At 45.1% G+C, this 26,491-nt stretch overlaps 2 protein-coding genes across 2 annotated transcripts in view; one reads left to right on the plus strand and one right to left on the minus strand.

Moving 5' to 3' along the window:
- gtf3c6 (general transcription factor IIIC, polypeptide 6, alpha) overlaps nt 1-26,491 on the minus strand; it is a 1,355,101-nt gene that overhangs the window by 216,650 nt on the left and 1,111,960 nt on the right. The window lies entirely within an intron of this gene.
- Nucleotides 1,391-25,273, plus strand: LOC307138869 (uncharacterized protein). Its single transcript, XM_079837540.1, has 9 exons — nt 1,391-1,423; nt 1,605-1,653; nt 2,930-2,994; nt 3,100-3,382; nt 14,579-14,712; nt 14,802-14,864; nt 22,826-23,105; nt 23,274-23,410; nt 25,028-25,273. The coding sequence occupies exons 3-9, from the start codon at nt 2,931-2,933 to the stop codon at nt 25,030-25,032; spliced, it is 966 nt and encodes a 321-aa protein (XP_079693666.1). The 5' UTR covers nt 1,391-1,423; nt 1,605-1,653; nt 2,930; the 3' UTR covers nt 25,033-25,273.

Here is a 26,491-nt window from a genome sequence, read left to right on the forward strand (position 1 = left end):
AAGTCAAGTCAAGTCAAGTCAAGTCAAGTCAAGTCAAGTCATTTTTGTATCTGTTCACATTTGTAAATAAAATTTCACTTGGGTTCACTTCAACTTGCCTCCAGTGGAATACAGTTACATAGTGCTACCAGTTCCACTTCATCTTGCACCAACAATTTTGACTAACTTTTTGTGGAATTTATAATAGATTATCTGGGAATAGATTTTTCACTTAAGAATGTGGCATGTTGTGTAGTTTCTATGTGTAGACTGCTATTTTTCATAACAAATGTAGAAAGAAAGAAAATATGTTAACATTGGCCTAAGCATATATTGTAAGAAATAAACAAATACAAAACTGTCTTTTTTTTCATAAGGTAGTACAAGTTAGAAAGAACTTTAAACCTTGAAGTGTTGACTAAACAATTTGCTTTCCCCACACTGTTAAAAATTTGTTGTAATTTTACAGGAAATTCCTGGCAACTAGTTGCCGTAAATTTACAGCAAGTAAGATACAGTATTTTTCCTGTTTTTTTAATACAATAAAGTACTGTATTTATACAGCAATACTACTGTGATTATTACAGTAAAATGCTGTAATTTATTATAATTTCTCGATGCGAGCTAATTTTAGTAAAGGGACCTAACGCTAATGTCGCGGAAATTGACCAAACTAAACAAACAGCACTCACTCAGATCACCGGTATTAATATATCCATAGACTTATAAAATAAATGTCATGTTACATACCTGAGATGTTCCTTCTTCCAAAAATGGTTGAATACTGCTGGTACCGTTGGCCGGCTGGCCGCGTAAATTTCGAAATTCAAACAGCAGCGATCCCGCAATGCTATGCGGTTGCTGTAAAATAACGCTTCTACAGTGTAGTTACAATAATATTACAGGACTGACCAAAAATTTCCCGTCATGCATTTGCATTTACAGGAAAACCGTGAATACAATACGTTGTTGTAAAATGTATTGTAAAAATTACATCAGTTGCTAACAGTGCATGTGTAAAATGTGTTCTGCTAATAATGACCGAACACCTGGCTTTCATATATTCCAAGAGATTACAGGAAATTAACATTTTCAGTATAAGAATATTTAAAGTAAAGTTCTATTGGTAAAATGAGCTTGACGGGCAGGTAGGACATCGCACCACTGCATTCGGACTGAATTGGATGAACATTTTATGGTCCTACACCTTCCACAGACAAAATATATACATATAAATACATTTAGACCTCTTAATTTAATGATTGCTATCAGGATGTGAAGAGACTTTCAACCAGCATAACAAAATAATCACCTGATCTGCCTTTGTTATTTATTCAGATATCAGATAAGACTTATTTGGTTGGGAGGGCCTTATTTCAGCAATAAATAAAGCATCATTTCTGAGCACAATATTATTCAACTAGACTCTCTTCACAGACTGCTGGTGAGAATTTATATTCGTATCTATGTTTAATAGCAAATTTTTGGTTTGAAATGTTTTGGAGGCATAATATTCCTCATCTGAATAGTATATTGGAAAAATAATAAATAAAGCAATTGTTTATATACAAATATTAATAATGCCATTTATGTATATAAAAACGTTTTCTTTTGTTTAAAAGCAGATAACTGCTGAATTGTCTTCTGTAAGGCTGATACATTGTTGAAATTCAGGTGAGTTGAATATTTATGCAATTTCTACACCAGGCTGAAATTATAATGGGAAAAAAGTAATCGATTGAATACAGTTTTAGATTATTAGGTATCAATTAGGTATCACTTTCATTATAAATTTGCAAAACTCCTGGCACAAAATTCTAAACCAATCTTGTAACACAGTGTTCCGTTAAAAAGAGTACAGTAGCCTAGATCTGTCAGTAATGAATAACTACATAGGAAAAAAAGAGTAATGCTCGACCCACACTCTAGTAACAACTATTAACTAAAAAGAAACTCAAATTACTAGTAGTAAGTAATAGCGCTCAGTTAAATGTGGTAGTTCTCTATTAGCTAATCAGTAACAAAAAAAATGTCATACCTCCCAGAGCACTAAGAACTACTGTATACAGGTTAATAATGAATGTGAGTAATGCATAATGTATAATTGATTCTAAAGTAAAGAGCATGATAACCCACTATTAATGAATCCAAATCCTTCCAAAGGAATTACAAATTATTTGGATCAGTATTCTAAAGTACTGAAAAAGAAAAGTTTTTTTGAATTTCAAATGCATTTTTAATGTTTGTTTGTTTTCCTTTTTGATTTTAGTTTTAGCTAACCAAAATGTCTTAGTATCATGGGGGTTATATGGGGATGTTTTCCCCGAACTTTTAATAAAACGTGAATTCGTGCCCTGCACTTTTTCATTGGACAAGTTTGTTCACATAGAGGTTGTCACAGGGTAATGTGTATGTATAAATCTAGATTTAAAATTCAAAGAGACGAGATCCATTTCAGTACATAGCTGATTTTTCCATGACAATCAGTAACTCAAAAAAAAAAAAAAAAAAAAACCTCATGTGTCATGCCCATGCTCATACCCGCGCTTTATCCAACTTTCAGAGAAGTCACAATGAGCTCAAAGTGTCAAAAACCTTCACTCCTTTTTCACGATTTAGTCAAGCAGTGTAAAATGCCTTGTCATGTGGTATCCAAGTTGTGTTGCACAATGATGAATAAAACTGCCTATTTCACATGATGAATAATTTGCACGCTTTTGATTTAAAATATCAGCTACCCCTCAAAAACATGCACTTATTTTCAGTTTATTTTTGATTAATATAAGTTAACTTATTTATATATAAATTAAAAAGTATATAAGTTAAATATACAGCAAATTCAGTAAAGGCATTTAAAATCCAAAGAACAGAGGCAGGTTAGTCACATTACACTGACTTTAAGTCCTTCATATGCTGAGATGAGGTGATGTGTTGTTGTGTCTTATATCAGGATGGCCGTATGTGTGATTTTGTTTCTAACACTTTTTACTGGGATGTGCGTCGCTCAATCTAAAGGTAAGTTTAATAATATATGGTAATTAAAAACTTGTGATTTATTTATTTGTAATGCTTTGAAACTGTCTTATCCTTTTTCTGTCACTGTCATATCATATTGAACAGAGAATCTTGCTCTTAATGCCATGGCTGTGCAGTCGTCCTTAGGCCACCCACAGGGTGACGTTCAGCATGCAGTAGATGGAAACAGAGACTCAAATTATACAAAGGGCTCATGCACTCACACTAAATGGGATTTGAACTCATGGTGGAGAGTTGATCTTGGAAATGTCTACAGTGTAAGCAAAGTTACCATCACTAATCGTGGAGACTGTTGCAAAGATCGACTTAGAGGAGCTCAGATTCGTATTGGTAGCAGGCTGGACAACGAAGGAAACAACAATGAGCTGTAAGAAATGTTTACATTTCTCTATCATCTTCCCATGTTTATGATGTTCAATCTGGTTTAATAAAACACAAGGCAAAATTGTACCTCCTCCACAAACCAACCACTCAGCAAGCCACAGCCATAGAGATGTAGGGTAGACCGAGTACAGTTGGTACACTTTTTGCTTTTTCCATTACCACACCAAAACTGAGGGCTGAAAAGAATTTCCTTTACTTGTCTACTAAAATATTAATAATTATTAACATCCATAAGTAGGTCATATTTGCCACAATTAGCTCATAAACACAAGAAGCTTTTTGTCTGGGTACAGTTGGAACAGTACAGTTGAGACACCCATCTGTAATGCTGTAAAGCTGCCTAACCAATTCATTGCATTTGTAAAATACCTTTAAAAATGAGAATACCTGGTCCACCCAACTTTACTTAAACTTTAATCTGATTGGTTGACTAACATTCTAAGGTGTACAATTATTTTCAGGGAAATACATGGCTAAAGTAGTTCCTGCAGGTCTTGACCGCATTACAGTTCCATATCACTACGTCAAATGATTTCAGTTATTTCAAAGTTCCTTACAGCCAACAAGTAAAAGAACCAAAGCCCACAAAGACACTGACCGAGCAAATAAACAGTAAACAATAGGATGAAAACGACAAATTGTTTCCATGTTATTTGCCACAAAAATAACTTTTTTATTCGGCTATGTATGGTTTCTCCCGCTAGTTCTCCCTCTCAAACGCAAACACATACACTTCAGACACCATGGATGCCGGATGCAAAAAAAAGTAGGTGGGTCCTCCCCCAGAAAAATGTATTAAGTTAATTGAAAATACCCTGCCTTGTTTACAAAACGTTTGGTTGGGACAGTCAAAATTACAGAATACACCAAAATATATACAGCGGCAGTAGTGTAGGGGTTAAGATACAGAGTGCCTTAGGCAGAAAGTATTGATGCAAATCGACCCGAGGTTCGAATCCACCTTTTGCTGAACTCGCTCTACTCTCTTTTCCCATCATATATCAAATTGGATAAGCATTTATGAAGAAAATATTCGCAAAATGGAAATAAAGCATCTAACGTGTGTTTATTAATAACATTTTTATTGGTTAGGGGTAGATGAACAAACATGCGCTGAATTAGAGACTTTAAAAGTGAGTGGGCCCAATATCATTGGTCTTAAAAAGTGAGTGCCCTTTACGAAAATGAACTATGGTTACTACACTTTTACTGTAATAAAACCATAGTTAATTTTCGTAAAGGTGCGTTTTCTCCCACCCCCATACAATGGTTATGACGGTAACGAGCCGCTGCGTGCGCTTGTCCGTTAAGTCCATGAGACCGCAGGGTGTCCCATTTGTCATTTTAGGTCTCAGAAGGGTGCTTTGAGGTCTAAAATTACAAATGGGACATGCACACAGCGGCCATTGTAAGTCCACAAGACCAAAAGTGCACATAAAGTGTGCCATTTGGGAGAAGGGCCTTTCAGCCTTTACGCAGCGGCCTTCTTCCTGGCAGTCAAAGCGGCATTATGTCGTGAACGTGCGGACTCAGAGGAAGACCATGAGGGTTTAGGGTGCCATTTGGGACAGGGCCACAGAGGACTTTACCCGACAGTCAAAGCAGCATTACATCACGAAAGTTTGGACTCAGAGGAAGACCGCGAGGGTTAAGGGTGCCATTTGGTATCCAGCCTTTGAAAGCTGTGCGGACACGACTGTGCACAAGATGCGTTCGGACGCGGAAATTGAAGTATACCCGGGGCTTAAGAAGAAGCAAATATATTTATTAAGTATAACAAGGTTGGGTTCCTTCAACTGTCAATCCTATTAGAAACAGCTAGGCTATATAAGATAATTAATATATAAGAAAAAAAGCTATAAAAGAGTATTATATTTAGCCAGATTTAAAGGGGTCATGAACTGGCTTTTTAAAAAAAATGTATATTGTTGTCTGAGGTCAACTAATTGCGTTCACGTGGTTTTTATATTCAAAAACATTATAATGAATAAGCAATAGGCTATTTTCTGCCCTGGTTTTGAGGCTCTCTCAAGACACGCTCGGTTTTGATGGGCGTGCCGTACTGAAGACTTGGAAGTAAACGCCCACTGCTAGGATTGGATAAGATTTGCATATTTAATGAGCTTCGGCTCCCCCTGTCAGTGACAGCGTGTGGCAAACAGCAACCGGAATGAATCGCCCAGCCCACAGCCAGGGGGAGCAAAATGCCTTTATCAAACAAACACAATGATTCATCTCTCATCCACTCGCGATTGATTGGAATGTTATTTTTTTATTAACGTTACTTGGCCCGCCCTGATCGATGAATATAACCGCAAACCATACACACACACGCGCCCTTCAAATATCGAGTCAAGAGAGTGAACGTCACGGTTACGGATGTAACCCTCGTTCCCTGAGGAGGGAACGGAGACATAACGTTAGTGACTAACGAATAGGGGTTTCGCTTAGAAGCCTATCAACTTCGAGTTTTGAGAAAACGCCCAATGGCGTGCCAATGCCATGGGCATGCGGAATTTGCATACGTAACTCCGCCTCACTGCGTGAGTATATAAGGAAGTACGAGGCAATATCGCATTATGTTACCTGCTTGAGGAGCCAAGACTGAACTCCTGCGTTCCGGGTAGCACAGCTGATGTGGCAAGGGGACGTAACGTCTCCGTTCCCTCCTCAGGGAACGAGGGTTACATCCGTAACCGAGACGTTCCCTTTCGTTCAGTCACTACGACGTAACGTTAGTGACTAACGAATGGGGGTCCCAATATAATCCCGCCACTCAGCTGTCTTCCAGCGCCCTGCGTAAGTGTGAGTACCCTGTCGTAAGACTAGTACGGACGAAGGACTCCCACTTAACACAGGAATACCAAGGTACACTGGGAAGCATATCCCAGTGAGGGAATGCCAAAAATGCCTACCCGTGGGGAGGACTTAAGAGACACATATGACCCGCTGAGGGTTGCATATGGAAGATCTCTAGGGTACCAGCCGAAGGTGGATTTTTAACCCTAGGGGTGGCGGGGACACGCCAAGGGAAGAAACCCGCTCACTGCGGAGACTTACGGTGAAATACACATGTGGGGGTCGCCGGAGGGAACCATGCACATGGGGCACCTGGCCGGACATGAGGGTCTGGGCTCGAAAGGGCAGACTGAACTGATGTCGGCGTCGACAGTGCTGGAGGAGCTCAGGGCTCTCGGGGAGCTCACCTGAGGAAAATATCGCACGTATCCAGTCCGTGGAGTGGAGTGGCGAGCAAGCGAAGACACCTGAGCCTGGCCCATCACCGGCCCCTCGGGGGGGCGAGTACATAGTCGGACACTGGCTCCACTCGGAGATTGTAGAATCAGGCAAATGTGTTGGGTGTCGCCCAGCCTGCAGCTCTGCAGATGTCTGCTAGCGAGGCGCCATGCGCTAGAGCCCAAGAGGAGGCCACACTCCGGGTGGAGTGTGCCTTCACACCAAGGGGACATGGTCGGCCTTGCTGCTGGTAAGCCAAAGCAATGGTGTCCACTATCCAGTGAGACAGCCTTTGCTTTGAGAGAGCACTTCCCTTCCGCTCTCCACCATAACAGACAAAGAGCTGGTCTGAGGTCCTGAAACACTGCGTCATGTCTACGTAGGCGCGGAGGGCGCGTACTGGACAGAGCAATGCCAAGGCTGGGTCTGCCTCCTCCAAGGGCAGCGCTTGCAGGTTCACCACCTGGTCCTTAAACGGAGTGGTGGGAACCTTGGGCACATATCCAAGCCGGGGTCTCAGGATCACGTGAGAGTTAGCCGGCCCGAATTCCAGGCACGCTTCGTCAACCGAAAATGCCTGCAGGTCCCCGACCCTCTTGACTGAGGCCAATGCGGTCAGCAGAGCCGTCTTCATAGACAGAAACTTAATATCAACTGACCGCAAAGGCTCAAAGGGAGGTCTCTGCAGAGCAGTTAACACTACTGCGAGGTCCCAAGAGGGTACGAGAGGAGAGCGAGGAGGATTCAGTCTCCTGGCTCCCCTCAGAAACCTGATGACCAGGTCGTGCTGACTTACCTTCTTGTTCTCCAAGAGATCGTGGTGGGCAGATATTGCGGCCACATATACTTTGAGGGTGGAGGGAGACAGCCTTCGCTCCAGCCCCTCTTGGAGAAACTCAAGCACGGACCTGATCGGGCATTTCCAGGGGTCTTCTTGGCGGGAAGAGCACCAGGTGACGAAGAGGTTCCACTTCCAACGCATAGGCATGCCGAGTGGACTCTGCCCTAGCGGAAGTGATGGTGGCGACCACCGTAGGTGGTAGGCCACTCAAACCTGCCGCGTCCCGTCTAGGAGCCACACGTGGAGGCTCCAGAGGTCGGGACGCGGGTGCCAAAGGGTGCCCCGTCTCTGAGTAAGGAGGTCCGGTCTCAGAGGAATAGGCCAGGGAGGGGCTGTCGCAAGGAGTATGAGTTCGGGGAACCAGGTCCGGCCGTGCCAGTACGGGGCGACCAAAAGGACCTGCTCCTTGTCCTCCCTGATCTTGCACAGGAGCTGTGCGAGTAGGCTCACTGGGGGGAACGCATATTTGCGTAGGCCCCGCGGCCAGCTGTGCGCCAGTGCATCCGTGCCGAGCGTGCCCTCGGTCAGGGAATAATACAGGCTGCAGTGGGAAGAGTCGTGGGAGGCAAACAGATCTACCTGTGCGTCGCCGAACTGTTCCCAAATCAGCTGAACCGTCCGGGGATGGAGTCTCCATTCTCCCGGGAGAGGCTGAAACCGCGAGAGCTCGTCGGCTGCTTGGTTCAGGACTCCCGGAATATGGACAGCACGAAGGGACCTCAGGCGCTTCTGACTCCATAGGATGAGATGGCGGGCGAGTTGAGACATACGGCGGGAGCGTAGACCGCCCTGGTGGTTGATGTACGCTACTACGGCCGTGTTGTCTGTCCGGACAAGCACATGTTGGCCCTTCAGCAGCGCTCGGAAGCGGTGCAGGGCGAACCGTACTGCCAGCAACTCGAGGCAATTGACATGCAGGAGGCGCTTGGGTCCTGTCCAGGAGCCCGCGGCTGCTTGCCCATTGCACATGGCACCCCAGCCCGTGGCAGAGGCATCCGTCGATATGACAACATGCCTGGAAACTCGTTCTAAGGGCACACCGGCCCGTAGAAAACTGAGGTTCGACCACGGGGTGAGCGTCTGTAAGCAGGCCCGAGTCACTTGGACCCGGAGCGTGCCAGACTGCCATGCCCATCTCGGGACTCGATCGCGAAGCCAGTGCTGAAGCGGTCTCATATGAAGCAATCCGAGCGGCGTTACCGCGGCTGCAGATGCCATATGCCCCAGGAGCCTCTGAAATAGTTTCAGTGGAACCGCACTCTTGCTCTCGATTTGTCGGAGGCAAGTCAGCAGAGACTGCGCGCGCTCGCTCGAAAGCTGCGCGTACATGGCGACCGAGTCGATCTCCATACCGAGAAAAGAGATCCTCTGCACGGGGCAAAGTTTGCTCTTCTCCCAGTTGACCCGAAGGCCCAGACGGGCTAAGTGGTGGAGAACCAGATCTCTGTGTCCGCAAACCTGCTCTCGAGAGTGGCCTGGTATGAGCCAGTCATCGAGGTAGTTCAGGATGCGGACCCCGTGCTGCCGAAGGGGCGCAAGGGCTGCCTCGGCGATCTTTGTGAAGACGCGAGGGGACAGAGATAACCCGAATGGGAGAACGGCGTACTGGTATGCCCGCCCCTCGAAAGCAAACCGTAGGAACGGTCTGTGTCGAGGAAGGATGGAGACATGGAAGTAGGCGTCCTTCAGGTCGATCGCTGCAAACCAATCGTACGGACGAACGCATTCGAAAAGGCGTTTCGCAGTCAACATCTTGAACGGAAGCCGGTGAAGGGATCGGTTCAAGATGCAAAGGTCCAGGATTGGTCGTAACCCACCGGTTTTCTTGGGTACAATGAAGTAGGGGCTGTAGAACCCCGACCTCATTTCGGCTGGAGGGACAGGCTCGATCGCACCCTTCGCCAGTAGAGTGGCAATCTCCGCACGCATGACGGGGGCATGGGCCCCGGTCACGGTATAGCGGACTCCCCTGTAACGGGGAGGAGCCTGCGCGAACTGAATCGCGTAGCCGAGCCTGACGGTCCGGGCAACCCAGCGGGACAGCCCCGGAAGCTGAAGCCAGGCTTCCAGAGACTGCACCAACGGGGTCATACGGACGACAGACGTACCCTGGGTGGGGCAGCGAGGCAGCGTTACCGGCGCGGACAAGGGAGGCTGTTGGGCGTCCCGGGGTCGGAGCACGGTTAACGGCTGCGCCCTGACAGAGGAGACCAGGGAAGGACTCGCGTTCCACTGGGGTCTGCTCTGCCAGGGGGCTGGCGACAGAGAGGGACGAGAGTGGCGAGACCCGAGGGTGGCGCGCACTGCCGTCACCGATCTCTGGGGGCTCAGGGATGGGGTTGTCAGTTCTTTCTTTAACCACATTAGGGTGCTGCTGACCCGGGGGCCAGCAGCAGAACAAAAGATTCTCCCCCGGCCCTCCACCGGGGGAAGGAGCGGCCCTGCCGCCGTCTCCTGGAAAGAACTGCCCATCCCTGAGCCGTCCGCATCAGGAGCGCCGCTTAGCCTGGCGTTTCTTCGCGGGCTGCGGAGCTGGAGCAGACTGGGACGCCTTCCTGCGGCTGCCTCTGCGCGGCCCGGGTGGAGGCTGCTGCTTGGGTGGCGCAGAGGTAGAGGGGGCCGCAGGAGGGCGTCCTCGGCGGCGAGCAGGCTGAGGCACCTGCGCGGGCGGTGGGGTGGAGGCAGCAGCCGACCGCCGGGGCAGGATGTGTTTTATCGCCTCAGTCTGCTTCTGAGCGGCCGAGAACTGTTGGGCGAAGCTCTCGACCGCTCCGCCGAATAGCCCATCCTGTGATATGGGGGCGTTGAGGAAACGGGTTCGCTCAGCGTCACGCATATCAGACAGGTTGAGCCATAAGTGTCTCTCCTGGACCACATTTGTGGACATCACCTGACCCAGGGAGCGTGCGGTCACCTTCGTCGCCCGGAGAGCAAGGTCGGTGGCGGCACGCAACTCATTGCTGAGTCCTGGATCAGCCCCTCTCTCGTGCATATCACACAGCAACTTGGCTTGGTAAGCCTGAAGAGTTGCCATGGTATGCAAAGAAGCGGCGGCCTGCCCCGCAGCTCTATAGGACTTCGCCACCAGGGATGACGAAAACCTACAGGCCTTGGAGGGGTGCTTTGGGTCACCACGCCAGGACGAAGCGCTCTGTGGACACAGTTGCATCGCAACAGAACGTTCGACTGGGGGGACCCCAGTGTACCCATGAGCCGCGGCTCCATCGAGGGAGGTGAAGGCGGAAGAGGTCGCCAAACGTTCACGGGAAGACAACGGGGACTTCCAGGAACGCGCGACCTCTTCATGTACCTCAGGGAAGAAAGGTATTGGAGGAGCGGCCGGACGGGTGTCCGGACGCGCCGCCCCCAAAAACCAATCATCCAACCGCGAACGCTCAGGCTGAGGCGGAGGGTTCCACTCCAGTCCAAGCGCTGCGGCGGCCCGAGACAGCATGGCTGTCAATTCTGGGTCTGACTCGGGCAATGCTGGCGCACCCGAAGGTGGCAGCACAGCCGAATCATCATCCCCAGATGACTCCAGCCCACCTTGTGATGCGGCGATAGACATCACTTCCTCTTCCGCCGCGCCAAATGCCACAGTCGGGACAGCAGGAGCCGGCCCCGATGTAGACGCCTGAGCGCGGACCGGGTCAAGTGCATGAGAGGGGGGTGTGGGCCGAGGAACTAGCGTCGGAGCTTTGTTCCACACCGTCACCCTCAGATCACACTGGTCACCAGCCAAAGTGCCGCCTCCAGAGGAGACCGCAGATTGGGGGGTGGCGGAGGGGACTCTCGTTCCGGCATCAGCACGGAATTCACGGAGTCTCGATCGAAGCACTGAGATGGCCAGGTTCCCGCAGAGGGAACATGAGTCATCCACAAGCGCTGCCTGAGCGTGCTGAAAGCCCAAACACGTCACGCAGCGCTCGTGCCCGTCAAAAGAAAAAAGCAATCTACCGCACCCAGAAGTGCACGGACGAAACATCCTGAAAAGGACGTGTCATGTGCAAGCTCTTTTATGAGAGGAAACTTTGCAGTCGATGCCGAAACGCCCAGGGAAACACACACCAGCTGTCAGGCGGACCACTGCACAGATCAGCAGGCAGGAAGTATGCGATCACTGGAACGCGCCGTCACACCAACACCGACTGGAAAGCTGCTCGTTTCGAAGAAGCTGACAGAGTCTCAGAAGGCTGTAGGAGTGAAGAGGTAGGTACTCTTGGCTCCGAAAGCAGAAACATAATGCGATATTGCCTCGTACTTCCTTATATACTCACGCAGTGAGGCGGAGTTACGTATGCAAATTCCGCATGCCCATGGCATTGGCACGCCATTGGGCGTTTTCTCAAAACTCGAAGTTGATAGGCTTCTAAGCGAAACCCCCATTCGTTAGTCACTAACGTTACGTCGTAGTGACTGAACGAAAGGGAACAACGCACATCAAGACAGTAATGAACCAAGAACACCACAAATATAGTATTTTCCAGCCTGTGACAGCGTGCTGAGGTATGTTCTGTTAAACACAAACACATAATCCAGAGATATCAAACGATCTGTAACAATGTAATTGTAGTAAACGTTGTTTGTACGGGAAGAAGGAGGCGGGAACCGGCGGACAATCAAAATAATTTTTAATTAAACAAACACAAACTAAAATGGCGGCGACAGCCCCTCCCGGACGACTGTCGCCTACATACAAATAACCACAAAATGAAAATAATAAGCTGCAGCCCCTCACGGTCGACTGCAGCAACACATAACAAAACATAAATAAAATACAACATAAAGTCCAGGCCTGGTCCTCTCTCGTCCCTCACTGTCGTCACTCCTCCTTTATAGTCCCTCACTCCTCCGCGAGGGCCGAGATCGCTGCGGCGCGCAGCTGGCGCTCATCCTCCCTGATGAGCGCCGCCTCGTCCCGCCCTCACGGTCCCTCGGCCTCGCTGTTCGCCACATACCCCCAACGCCCTTCGCAGGCCGGGGGGTACTCCCGACCCTGCGCTCTACTCCCCCCCCCCTCCCCGGGGGGGCCGATCACGGCGGCCGCGGGACCTGGGGGTAAGAACAGCAAGGTGAGAGAACGGAGCGTGGAACATGAGGAGCGACAGAGACGAGAGAGTGGAGAGAGGAGAAAAAAAAAAAAAAATTCTGGTCCGGTTCCCAGACACACTGCCGCTCGGTCCTCAGCCAGCCGAGAGGCTCTTCCTCGCGGTGCCATGCGGTGGTACTGGACGGCCGGTGGACGGCTCGACACTCCTCCGCCCCCTGGCGGCCGGCGGTGGCTCCTCCTTCTGAGGGCGGCCGGAAGCGAGTCCCCGTCCCGCGCTCCCTGCTCCTCCCCAACCTGGCGGACGGCAGCAGGCTTCGGCTCCGGGCAAGCGCTGGGGACTCCTTCGCCCCCTCGCGGACGGCAGCCACCCCACCTCGACCCAGGGGCACGGCAGCGAGCTCTCCGTCCCACCGACCTTCATCCGCTCCAGCACCACCGCTTCGGGCAGCCGCTCGCGGACTTCTCTCCTCCGCGCTGCCCGAACTCCGCGGCACCGCGATCCCCCTCAGCTGCGAGGGCTCTTCGACAGCGCGTCCCTCCTTCCTCCCGGGCTTCGGCACCACTGTAGTAAACGTTGTTTGTACGGGAAGAAGGAGGCGGGAACCGGCGGACATTCAAAATAACTTTTAATTAAACAAACACAAACTAAAATGGCGGCGACAGCCCCTCGTGGACGACTGTCGCCTACATACAAATAAACACAAAATGAAAATAAAAAGCTGCAGCCCCTCACGGACGACTGCAGCGAACACAAAATAAAACATAACACAAAATCCAGGCCTGGTCCTCTCTCGTCCCTCACTGTCGTCGCTCCTCCTTTATAGTCCCTCACTCCTCCGCGAGGACCGAGATCGCTGCGGCGCGCAGCTGGCGCTCATCCTCCCTGATGAGCGCCGCCTCGTCCCGCCTTCACGGTCCCTCGGCCTCGCTGTTCGCCACAGTAATACTATCACATATAAAAAAACATTTTTTACTCACATTAGTGTGTTGCTTCATTCGTTCATGTAATCTCATCCTGTCTGCAAATCCAGTCTCTTGTTTACAAACAACTCCATGATTAAATGAACATACGTGCAATGTCTTCCCCACAAGAGCTGGATATTCATTCAAAATAAAGTTCATCCATGCATTCATAATATTGGAATCCGAATGCTGAAAAATCAGAATCCGAAAAGCTTATGTGGTATGTTTACTGCTTAGAAATTCAATGCTGTTTAGCTCTATGCTGCTCTTAGCTGTCATGTTAGTGGCACGAGTCGGTGGGCGGGGCTATAGAATCAGGCGTTGTTCTTCTTCTATTGAGGCGGTGCTTCACTACACTCTCACGTCATAGCCGGGCATATTCTGAGATCGACCGTTTGTTGGGCTTGGTGTCTATAAAAGCTTTTCTTTGACTAACAAGGAAGTTTTCAGCTCTGAAACTTACAGAATATTCTTATATTACCATGACCTTTTATCTAAAGGGAAGCTCAAGGGAAAGTTGATTTCTAAATTCATCACCCCTTTAATAGTGTAAACATTTTCAAGCATGAATGAGAACCGTTTTGAGGGGGATGCCAGGTGTGCGAAAAAAAAAAATCCCAAAATTTAAAATATTCATAAAATCGAATTAATATTTGAATATTCGGGTCCAGCCCTAAAAGCTACATTACATTTGACATACTTCTTGAGTAGATAAATATACAGTTTCAATATTAGTAGAGACGGTGCCGAGCAGACTGAGGCAATACACGTGCTTAATCTCTCTGAATCTTTGAAATAGGAAAAAATAATGCACACCACTTTACATCGTGGCCGCATTACCACCTCCTGTGTACATTATTTTTCTAATAATTCAATGGCCCATCATCAATTATTCCTTACATATTTTATTCAGATTTTTATTAGACATTAGTTTAGACCATTGTTTCTTATAGCAATGCAATATAAAACATTGAGTGCTGTACAAAACCGTTTTATTTCAATACAGTTTAATTTAATTTGTTAGATGTGTGTATTGTGTTGTGAGTCTTCTGGTTTTCATTTTAACACTGTTCTTTATGTATATGCAGGGCTGCAAATATTCTCACTGCTCCTGATGGCACCGAAACGTTTGTGTTTGCCCCTGTTATTGGCCGATATGTCAACATTGTTATACCTGGGCGCTATGAATATCTCACTCTGTGTGAGGTCGAGGTGTTTGGAGGTAAGAGACAGAGAGAGAAGAAAACTCTGTGATAGAATTTGTTTATATACTTATTAATGTGTGTATAACTGTTATTATTTTATTAACAGAAAAGTACAGCCCATCGTACACTTGTGTTCCAAGTGAGTGTCCTTGTCACAGATTCACTGGAGGCAAGTTGAAGGACCCATGTGCAGTTCTTTATTCACAAACATAATCCAAACATAAAACAAAGACTTGACTTGACTAAGAAACACTCACCTACAGCGGGTAACAACATCAATAACAGACCAGGGGCCTGTTTCAGAAAGGAGGTTCAACAAACTCTGAGTTTAAACCTGAACTCTGAGTTGACTTACTCTGAGATGGGAAACTCTGAGTTTTGGGTTTCAGAACAGCTGAATTGAGGTAGTTCAATCAACTCTGAGTAGACTGACTCTGAGTTAAGCTCATGCATTCCAACTATGAAAAGCCACGATCAATGGAGCTCCGAAATTACGATTCACCATGGCAACAGCACCCAACAAAAAGACGTTTGCATACTTCCGGGTCAATACACAAGTTTAATTCTTATTTATTTTAATTAAGTTTAATTTTCATGGTATCCAAAAGGCAAACAAAGAATGTGGCAGCAGCTAAAAAAAAAAAAAAAAAAACATAATTCAATCAGGAAAAGCTTTAAGCATAAAATGTTCATGGGTGTAGGTTTAATGACTTTACAAACATTTGACATATTAAATAAATATCATTCAGTGTCCAATGTGCAGCAGCTTTTCCCACATAGACCCTTTTCACAGACTGTGATGACGTGTTTTAATGGTCATCAATATCGTAAATCCTGCAATGTTTTTTTTATTTATTTTTTATGTGTGTACATTTATAACACTAATACATTGTATTATATTACTTTTGCATCAAATTACAAAAATCAAGTTACCGCTGCTGTGAGAGTGTTTCTAATACAGCGTCTATGGGAGTGATAGTTAAAATTAACATCTTTCTCTCTTTTCACTGCAGTTATCAATCTCACTTTAATTTTTCCATCTTTTTGAAAGTTGTGAAATCACTATTGTGGAGTTTTTCTTTTGCTATTTGAGCAAATGGAGACACAAAAATATATATTTAATGTATTCTCTCATTCACCGCTATAAGAGTTAACCCAACTATGACGACTTCAGCTTCGGAAACCCAGAAATGTGAAAAGGGTCTATGCTCTTTTCACATAATGAAATGTTCTCTGATCCTACCTGTTACATTTATTAATCAGGGTAATGACATTATTGACTTCTACTCAGGCCAGCCAAACTCCAGCACCACTGACAGATGAAAAGGAGATGGAGGAAGAATATTAACACCCAACAGGAAAAAGAATAAAGTATTTGTAGGAAATAAAGATGACTATAAAAATGTAAATAAATGTATTTAACAGCTGTGGTGGTGGTTATGCCATATATCTCGTACTACCATCTGGCAGCATCCTTCCATTCCATACAGTAATCCGTTTTCAGAAAGTGTGATGATGGGTATATGAGTGTCATAAATGTGTCCAACCACTGGAAATCCTAAAGGAAATTCTAATTATTAGGTTACTTCTAGAGGATTATCAAGTGAACGTCAGGATCTTGTATAAAACATGCCATTTTTGTCACTTTGACAGTGTCCTCATGTGCTTTTCTTACTTTGTATTTTTGTCAAGTGGCAGAAAATTTAATTTGTTTTAAGTAAACTTTGCTTACTTTAGATTTAGATTAAATTTATAATTTTTTTTATATTTATACTTGAAATATGACCAAAATACTCAGTAAGAAAAGCATTTGTGGCGTTTGAATGAATGAATAAAGTATTTAAACACTGCTGGTGCTTTAAAAAGGGGGAGGAGAACGAAAGAAACTCTGGGTTTACCAAAGAAAACCTGCCTCTGACCAGGTTAGGTTCACAGAGTAAGTTACCCTGGTAACTGACTCTGAGTATAAGTTACCTCTCTTTCAGAAACGGGCTTGGCTTACCCTGCTTTCTCGGGTTTGACATACCTCCCATTCTGAAACAGAAAACCCAGAGTTTCCCTTATTTCAGGGTTAACCTACTCAGAGTTTTCACTTAACCTCCTTTCTGAAACGGGCCCCTGGACACACGGCAAACATGAGGGCTTAAATACACAGACTAAATGACAAGACAAGTGACACCTGTGAACAGTGATTAAACAATGAACCAATGACATGACACAACACATGAGGGCATGGGAATCACATGACAAAACCAGGAAGTGCATGACAAGGCAGTGAACATGACACACTAAAACATAACCAAGAACAATGAACATGAACCAACACCAAAACACCCTGTGACAGTCCTCAATTACTTTGAATGTTGTCAGTAACATGTATATAATATTCTTAGGGATAATGTACATCAAGACGATTGTTATCGCAAATTATTACACAGATCTGTGGAATATTTGATTCTGAGTGGTCAATCACGCCATCCAGCGGTATGTTATTCCCTGATAACGACCAGTAAAAACTGACCAGTGTTGACGTTCTAGATCATTTGAAGCTTTTTGATCGCACACGATGGAAGTCCAGCCAGAAGCGCATTGCAGTAGTCAAGCCTAGAATGACCAGGGTCTAGACGAGGAGCTGTGTTGCATGCTCTGTTAGAAATGGTCTGATCTTTCTGATGTTGTGCAGTGCAAACCTGCATGAGCGAGCTGTCTTTGAAATGTGGTCTTTGAAGGACAGCTGGTCATCAAAGGTTACTCCAAGATTTCTGACCGACCTTGAAGGGATGATCAAAGATAAACCTAGCTGGATGGTGAAGCGTTGTAGAGTCGGATTGGCAGGGAAGACGAGAAGCTCAGTCGTTGCCAGGTTGAGCTGCAGGTGATGTTCTTTCATCCATGCTGAGATGTCCGCCAGACAGCTTGAGATTCGTGCAGCTACTGTGGGATCATCTGGTTGAAATGAAAGGTTGAGCTGTGTGTCATCAGCATAGCAATGGTATGAGAAGCCATGTGCCTGTATGATGGGTCCCAGTGATGTAGTGTAATAGATGCAGCTGATAGATCAAGGAGGGCGAGGACTGATGATTTGGAATCAGCTTTCTCAATCCGCAGGGCTTCAGTGACCGACAGTAATGCAGTCTCCGTTGAGTGGCCCCTTTTGAAACCTGATTAGTTGATGTCAAGCTGGTTATACTGTGAGAGGAAAGATGAAACCTGGCTGAAAACAACTCGTTCAAGCGAGTGTTTTTGCTACAAATGGTAAGAGAGAAACAGATCTGTAGCTATCTACAAGTGATGTGTTTAGTGTGGGTTTTTAAAGCAGTGGGTTTACCTGAGCCTGCTTGAATGTGGTAGGGAAAATGCCGGTGTAGAGAGATGTGTTGATGATGTGTGTGAGTGCTGGTAGGAGTGTAGTAGAGATGGCTTGTAGAAGGTGTGAGGGGATGGGATCTAGAGGACAGGTGATAGGATAGCTGGAGAAGAGAAGTTATACTTCTGCCTCAGTGAGTGAGTGAAGGAGGAGAGAAGATTTCCAGCTGTGGATGTGGCTGATCCAAAATCCTGTGCATGTGGAGGTGAGAACTGACTGCTGATGGTTGTTGTTTTATCAGTGAAGAAATGGGCAAAATCGTTTGCAGATAAAGAGGTGGTGGGGGTGGTGGAGGAGGACAGAGGTGAGAGTTGAATGTTCTGAAAAGTCTCCATGTGTTTGAGGTGCTGTTTATTTTGTTGCGGAAATATGTAGATTTAGCCGCATGGACATCATCTGAGAAGGATGAGAGCAGAGATTGATACTTACTCAGATCAGACGGGTTGTTTGATTTGCGCCAATATCTCTCTGCTGTCCTGAGTTTAGTCCGGTGTTCACGAAGAACATCAGATAACCAAGGGTTAGAGGGAGCAGCGTGTGCTGGTCTAGAAGATACAGATACTATCTAGACAAGAAGTTAAAGAAGAACATAAAGTGTCTGTTGCAGTGTTTACATCCATGAGAATTGCGTGGATGAAGGAAGAGAGGATGACACAACAGAGGAGAGATGAGGAGAAAGTGAGCGCAGGTTTTATCTGAAAGTAACTGGTAGAGGGACTGGTGGTGTGGAAGTAGGAAGTTGTAAATTAAATGTGATGAAGAAATTATCTGAGATGTGTAGAGGTTTCACCTAAATGTTATTTGTAATGCAGTTGCGTGTGTAGATGAGGTCAAATTAGTTGCCAGATTTGTATGGTAAGTGGTGAGCTGTTTGAGATCAAATTAGGCTAGGAGGGAGTGGAAATCTGTAGTATAAGGTTTGTCTAGGTAAATGTTGAAATCGCCAAAGACTACAAGTGGGCTGCCATCCTCTGGGAATGAGGACAGCAGCACGTCCAGCTCCTCTACAAAGGTGCCCAATTGACCTGAGGGGCGGTAAATGACTACAATATGGATCTCCACCTCTCCAGATGCCTCCACCCCTCCCAGTCTGGCGAGGGGTGTGAGAGAAAGAGAAGTTATTAGAGAGAGCAGCAGGGGTTGCCGAGTCTTCTGGACGGATCCAGGTCTCAGTCAAGGCCAAGATATTGGGAGTGGATTGAGTAACAAAGGCTGTAATGAAGTCAGCTTTGTTGATTGCTGACTGACAATTCCATAGACCCACAGAAAAAGAGGGAGGAGCATTAGCGGAGAAAGGCATAGGACACAGTGTTGCACTGCCTTCTGCATGTTTTAGTGGAGCGTGGTTGAGAGACAACGGGAATGTACTGAAAGCAAATGGTAAGTGAGAGGAAAGGAAGTGGGAGAGGAAGGGAAAATAAGATACTTAAGTTCCTTGCACGGTGGAGTCGAGGAGGTTGAACACGAGGGCTGAACGCCAGTGCAAACATGCTTAATAAGTAAATGCCCAAATACAATTTACTATGACAGTGTGGCAGTTTGCTCTCTTAAGCTCAATACAATACCAATTATGGCACAAAATAGACTACGCCACCCCGGAAAATGGGCCGGGGACCCGCTTGTACTTCAAGTGCAAAGCACACAGATCCGTGGTGACTGGGTCAGATAACAGACAAGGAAACGTTTCAAATCGTTTATTAAATACAAAATCGGAAAAATACCAAAAGGCATAATACAAACACACATCAGAATAAATATGTCAACCATAGCACTTATCCATTTCAGAATTGGGGATTCAGTTCGCCCTCCCGGTAAACACTGCAACTAGTGCTCTCACCACACAGCACCCAATCACCCTCTGTGAACACAGCAAGCGAGAAGCACACCACCACCACACCAGAGGACGTGGGCATTGAACTGGCACCCCAACTCTGGGTAAAAGAGAAGAGAGGACAAATTAAGACATAAGCAACCATACACACCTTCCACGTAATAGTCTTTTGGTTGAACCCTTATCACATATGGACAGTTGGAATCAGTTTACACAAAAGAAATAAAAGCAACCACTCACTGGCCAACGCTCATTAATAGCTTTCCAACACTGCGTCGCCTGATGATTACAGTATTTTAAAAGTACACCCTTCTCAGGTCGGATTTAGAAATACATGAAAGACATTCAAAAACAGACAATAACAATTTTACAACCGTAAATACTTTAGATGACAATGTTTCCTCTAAAAGAGAAGAATAGGAATGAACACCCAGTTATTCGCCGCTGTACGCCAGCCCAAAGATCAGCACTGAATTTGCTAGGTTTGGAAAGCGTCACTACGGCCCAAAATGCGCTATTGTTCCGGCCGTCTCAAGACGGATGAGATATAAGAGAAAGCATTAGTCAGACGATCACAACAAATGCGCTGTTCCAGTAAGAGTCACTGAGAAATGGTCGAGGAGTTTCTGGCAAGGGGAAACACAATCCAATCGGTCGTCACTAAGCCCAGATACTCCCACCAAGCCTGCTGTAACACCACCCCTGTATTACTAAAAAAATATATATAACACGATAATTGTAATTTACACATTTATGGTCTCATGAACTTAACATTGACCTGCGTATGACTTACCGGTAAATAGTGAATCACACTGCTCAGTGCACTCAATAGGGTGCGAATTACAGGATCAATCACTAAAAAAAACAATACATCACATCGTTTATAATTTGCGAATTTTAGGTCTCGTGAACCTGATATTAAAATGAGTATGACTTGCCGGTAAATGGTGAATCACATCGCTCAATGTACTCAATAGGGTGCAAATTACAGGCTTTCCATAACGGATATGTTATCAATGAGTTTACAGTCCTCCTCAGTCGCACTGTGAATTGAACGAGTCTTAAATTATCTTTTCTAACACACGTTCAGAATTAAGCAGCTACCAACATTTCTTACCTCCCGAACGTAAACACTGTGTGCCAGGATGACGTCACTTCCAGAACGAGAATGACGCGCTCACTTAAGCCCCGTTCACACCGCCAGCGACAAAGCGACACGATCCCATTCATTTCAATGGAGCGCTGGCGACTTCCGGCGACACGAGCGACAGTGACCGTTGGTGACAGAATGTGGGCGTGTCAAGCGACACAAGACAAGCGACAAAAGTTCAGAAATTTCAACTTTATGCAAATGAGAAGCGATTTTCGCGAGCGACAACCTATAGGAGTGAAGTAAGTGGAGTGCACGTGATCCGTCTGCTGTACAGCTACTGCGGTGTCGTGTTAAGATGGAGGAGAAATTGATTTTAGATGTTAGCAATTTCCCTGTTCTTTGCTATATGTCTCTGTGTACATACAGAGACACATTTAAAAAAAAACGATGCATGGAAGGACGAGGGTGATCTGCTAATGACGTTTATAGGCAACCCGTAGTGGGAACGCCCACTAGCGACATGAATCTCTGGCGCTGGCGACATGCAGCGACATCATTGCTGGCGGTGTGAACGGGGCTTTACGATACAGATCCACTTTTGCGGCACGACTGAAGCGTGGTGTTGTGACGCTTCCCCTCATGTGTATGTTGATGGGCGTTCCTCAAGTTTACCGCTATGGGTGTGCGTTTGAGCCAGCGGGGAATGAAAAACAAAGGACCAGCGAGAGACTTCCCTCCGTCTCCATGTGCTCTACTTCTATTGGATAGTCGCGTTGCGTTCAACGGATTCATTTGCATAAAGTTGAGCTTCGGCCAGCTTTTTTGACGCGCGGCATTTGTTCAAATGCAGCGCCGCCTTCCCGGAATGCTTTGCGTGTGCGTTAAAGTCGCTTGACGTCACCCATAGGAATAAAGTGGAGTGCGGCGCAACAGAAGTGTTGCACGGACAAGTGGATCAGCACCTTTAGGCGTCATTCCCGTCCCCTTTTTATATCTGCCGCGCATACCCGGTCCGCCCCTAATCATTATCATGGAGCGCATCACCACAACAGTATAAATTATAAATAAGTACAACATCTAAATGAATCCTCCTACTAGCAAGTAATACACTAAGCAACATAACAGAACTGAGTATTCACAAAAACACTTACGGCTCACGCTCCTTCACTGTCCAGACGCTTCTCCTAATGAGCCGTATGTCTCAAGTCAAGTCAACTTTTTACAATGCAGATTGTTTCAAAGCAGCTTCACAGTGTTAAACAGGAAAATAATGCAACAGAATTTGATTCGGCTGTACAGCCTCTATGGAGAAAACGGTGATGTCATCAGCTCATTTCAATTATCATAAAGCGACAATGTGGGCAGATCAGTAATTTAGTTGATATATTTAATTTAGTTTAGTTTAGTTAAATTGTGTCCCCAACTGAGCAACCCAAAAAAATACACGAAAGAGCTCAATTCCCTTTTTTTGTTTGTTATTTAACATCTATATCGTTTTTACAATGTTGTATTTCTGTTTTAGTTAGTATACCAGTTGTGTTTGAATGAAACGAGAGAGAGCGGGTCCGTTATGTGATACAAGAAACATCAAAGAAAGACCGGCTTCAGAAACCGGATGAGCTGTCTGTTATACAGCGTTGCTACTGATGACGCTCATTATCTGGAAATATCTGACCTCAGAATATCACGACTGACCAATAAGAATCAAGTATTCCGGAGAGCCGTGTAATAATCATTTGGATTACATAGCTTAGCATTATTTTGCCCATTATATTGGGAATGTACTTTAGCACATTCAAGTAAAAAAAAAGGTTTTGTTTATTATTTTATGTTAAACAGGGAATCTTGCTTTTCGAGCCCCAGCTGTCCAGTCTTCCACATACGATTATTTAACAGCTGCTCAAAATGCTGTTGATGGCATCAGGGATTCAAATTACCTTCATGGGTCATGTAGTCATACTAAAGCGGACAGGGATCCCTGGTGGAGAGTTGACCTGTTGGAAGTCTACGCGGTAACCAGCGTTAGCATCTCAATTCTAGATTGTTGTGCAGAGAGGATAAATGGTGCTCAGATCTGTATCGGCAACAGCCTGGACAATAATGGCAACAATAATGAGCTGTAAGTATTGTCTCTCTCTCTCTTAATACTTATACAAATGGTTAGAAAATTAGCAAATAAGATAAAAATCATTTTATTACAAACTTGCCTTAGACAGAAGTATGTTTAATATGCTTCATGCCGTTTTGATACGCCCATCTCTATCTCTGTTACTGTGTGTCTTCACAGGGCTGCAACTGTTGTGTCCATCCCACTTGGAGGGACAAAAACATTTGTGTTTAAGCCTATTAAGGGTCGATATGTCAACATTTTTGTCCCTGGGCGCAATGAATTTCTCGTACTGTGTGAAGTCGAAGTTTTTGCAGGTAAGCGATAAAAGGACATGGTGTGTAGTAGGGGTGGGAATCGCCAGAGGCCCCACGATACAATAGTATCGCAATACTTAAGCCATGATACAATTTTTTTAAAATTGCGATATGCTGAGTATTGCAAAAGCATTTTAATTGGTTATAAAGTTGATTTTCACTTTAGAATTAGCGCCAATTCGGGGGCGGCAATTGCTTGAATGGCGGGTTCATTGATATACTTAATGAAAAACACCACAACAAAACAGTACCACGACAAACTCACTTAAATAGGCGCTTTTACAGTTTGCGTTGAAATCCAATCTTCCACCGTTGTCTTGTCAGTCAGCTTCTCACTCTCATGATGAATGAAATCTGACTCAGCTGCTGGTCTGTGCTGCGACCATAGACCGTAAAAAAATATGGACGACGCGACTTCGTTGACTTCCGCTGAGGAGAGTTGAAGCTTTCGGAGGCCTGCACACGCTGCTGACATCTTGCGCAGATTTGGGACCGAGTCTGCGCAGTAGTGATCTCGGGACGGGAGTTGTGCAGTAAAGAGCAGGAAGTAGAGGTGCAACACTCTCACAGATGCAGAACAATTCATTATGTTGTGAAATAAACAGTTATGAACATGTAGAAATGAAAGCTAAAGCTCCACTCTCCTCCCAAAAAAAGTCAGTTAGTTTCTCAGTGACAACTTCACTCAGAGAAGCACTCAATCTCAGCGGTCAATCCTGACGTCACACCCCCTGTTTTTATAGCATAAATTAACTAACAAAAACTAAACTTATTTAAAAAACGAACACTTGAAATGAAACCAGCGTGATAAAAACTGCCTGAAATGACAGAAACCATCTTTAGGAAACAGTTATTTGAAGTGTAATTGAATTGTTTATTTTGTCTCGCGTCCATTGTAATACATGGAGGGGTGGGGTTTAGGAGCTATACTGGGACCAACCACCAGGGGGCGATCGAGGCGTGTAGGCTTCAGTTTCTGAGAGGAGTGCTACTAGCTTGGCTACGACTTTTGTTTGGCTCACACTGCACGTTTGGATTTTAACTGTAGAGTCTGTTCTCTAACTGAACTAAATTATTTTTACTACAAAAAAACTGTCAAAACGATGGTGCGTTTGCAACTGAACACTGACAATCGCAGCAAGCCTATTGCGCTGTATGAGTGCGCTGACAGTGTACATACGGCGTATATATAGAGCGCTTCTTTAATTGTAATTGCAAGCAAAGTTTTGTTGTATTGAGCCAGCTGCGCACTGCAATACAACACATGGACACATGGACAGTCCACGTTCAGAAAACAGTCCACACAGCTCACTGCGCACGTGTGTGTGAGTACGAGTGATGCACTCTAGTTTGTGATATTACAGTCTGAAAGAAATATTTCAAATTATTATTATTTCCCACGTTTATAGCGCAGAGCTTACGTCAAAATTACTAGCTGAAATTCAGTTCCTGAAAATATTGATACTTGCCGTCCTTGTATCGATACAATATCATGAAACAAAATATTGCAATACTGTGCTGTATCGATCCGCCCCCCCACCCCAAGTGTGTAGATATTTGTTCTATTTATACTATGTGTACATTATCTTAATTCTTTTTTTCTGATTTCATTGCCAGATTGAGTGGAATGAGATGGTGTTACACCACAGTCCACTGATCCTACAAGCGAAAAACCAAACTACTCTTTTCTGAGCAATATTAATATTGCATTTCTTTCATTCTTTTCATTTTACCTATGCACCTTTTATCCTTAAGATAAAAGATAATTTTCAGTGCACATTCAAGGTTTGAAATGTTTTTTTTGTTGTGTATTTACCCCTCTTTATATTTCCTTTCTTCGTTAATAAATTACTACAGCATTGCATGTTGTATTGCATGTTTCTTGATCATTTACAATGAGGAGAAGGTATAGTGTTACAGCTACCCATCTAGGGTTGAGGAGCTGGTAACAAAGTAAAGAAGAACAATTTTCTAAAAAAAAAAAAAGAGAGAGAAAGAAAGAAAAAAAACCTTGGAGAGAACGATGATGTCCAAACTTCTGTCCCAGAAACAACAACACAACCACCAATTCATTATCATTATCATTCATTATTCAATAACCACAGAGATACGAAAAATTGCTATTTTTGCTTATAACTTCTGAACCGTTTGTCCAAATATCATAAAAGATGATTCGTTAGATTTGGGATGTCATGCCGAGTCTGATATCCAATTTAAACATCCAATCGGCCATTTTGAATTATGTTCAAAAATGCTGTTTTTTATGAACACATGAACGGATTGTTACAAAACTCGGTATGGGTCATCACCACGATGCCCTGAAGGAGCCTGAGAAGTTTCGAAACAGCGCCACCAAGTGGAGAATTCTTTCCCCCAAATTTTTATAACTTTGGGCATGGTTGACTTGTTTTCACGAGACTCCTTAGACTCCTGAATTGTTGCTGAGTCCAATGATAACAGACTTGCCAGGTTTCGGCGTATGGTTTGTGCAGCGTTGTAATTTAGCGCTTAAAAAATGTTAGCTGATATCTTCGAAACTGCTAGTCCGGTCGAGACGAAACCAGAGTCATAAGTTCAGAAACATAGGTCGATAGCTATCTGCTAATGCCCAAATGTCAAAATATTGATAGTAAAGGGTAGTAAAATGCTATCAGTGTACAAGTGAACTTTTTATCCTCAAAGTTGATGTGTTAGAAGCAGGGAAAGCGTAAGGATTTGAGCGAGTTTGACAAGAGCCAAATTGTGATGACTAGACGAGTCAGAGCATCTCCAAAACTGCAGCTCTTGTGGGGTGTTCAGAATCTATCAAAAGAGGTCCAAGGAAGGAACAGTGGTGAACCGGTGACAGGGTCATGGGCAGCCAAGGCTCATTGATGCACTTGTGGTCAGATCAAACATATGAGCTACTGTAGCTAGAATTGCTCAAGAAGTTAATGCTGGTTCTGATAGAAAGGTGTCACAATATCACAGTGCATTGCAGTTTGTTACCTATGGGGCTGCATAGCCGCAGACCAGTCAGGGTGTCAATGCTAACCCTGTCCACCGCCGAAAGCACCAACAGTGAGCACATGACCATCAGAA

Source organism: Gobio gobio, assembly GCF_949357685.1.
Source record: "Gobio gobio genome assembly, chromosome: 15".
Classification (NCBI taxonomy): domain Eukaryota; kingdom Metazoa; phylum Chordata; class Actinopteri; order Cypriniformes; family Gobionidae; genus Gobio; species Gobio gobio.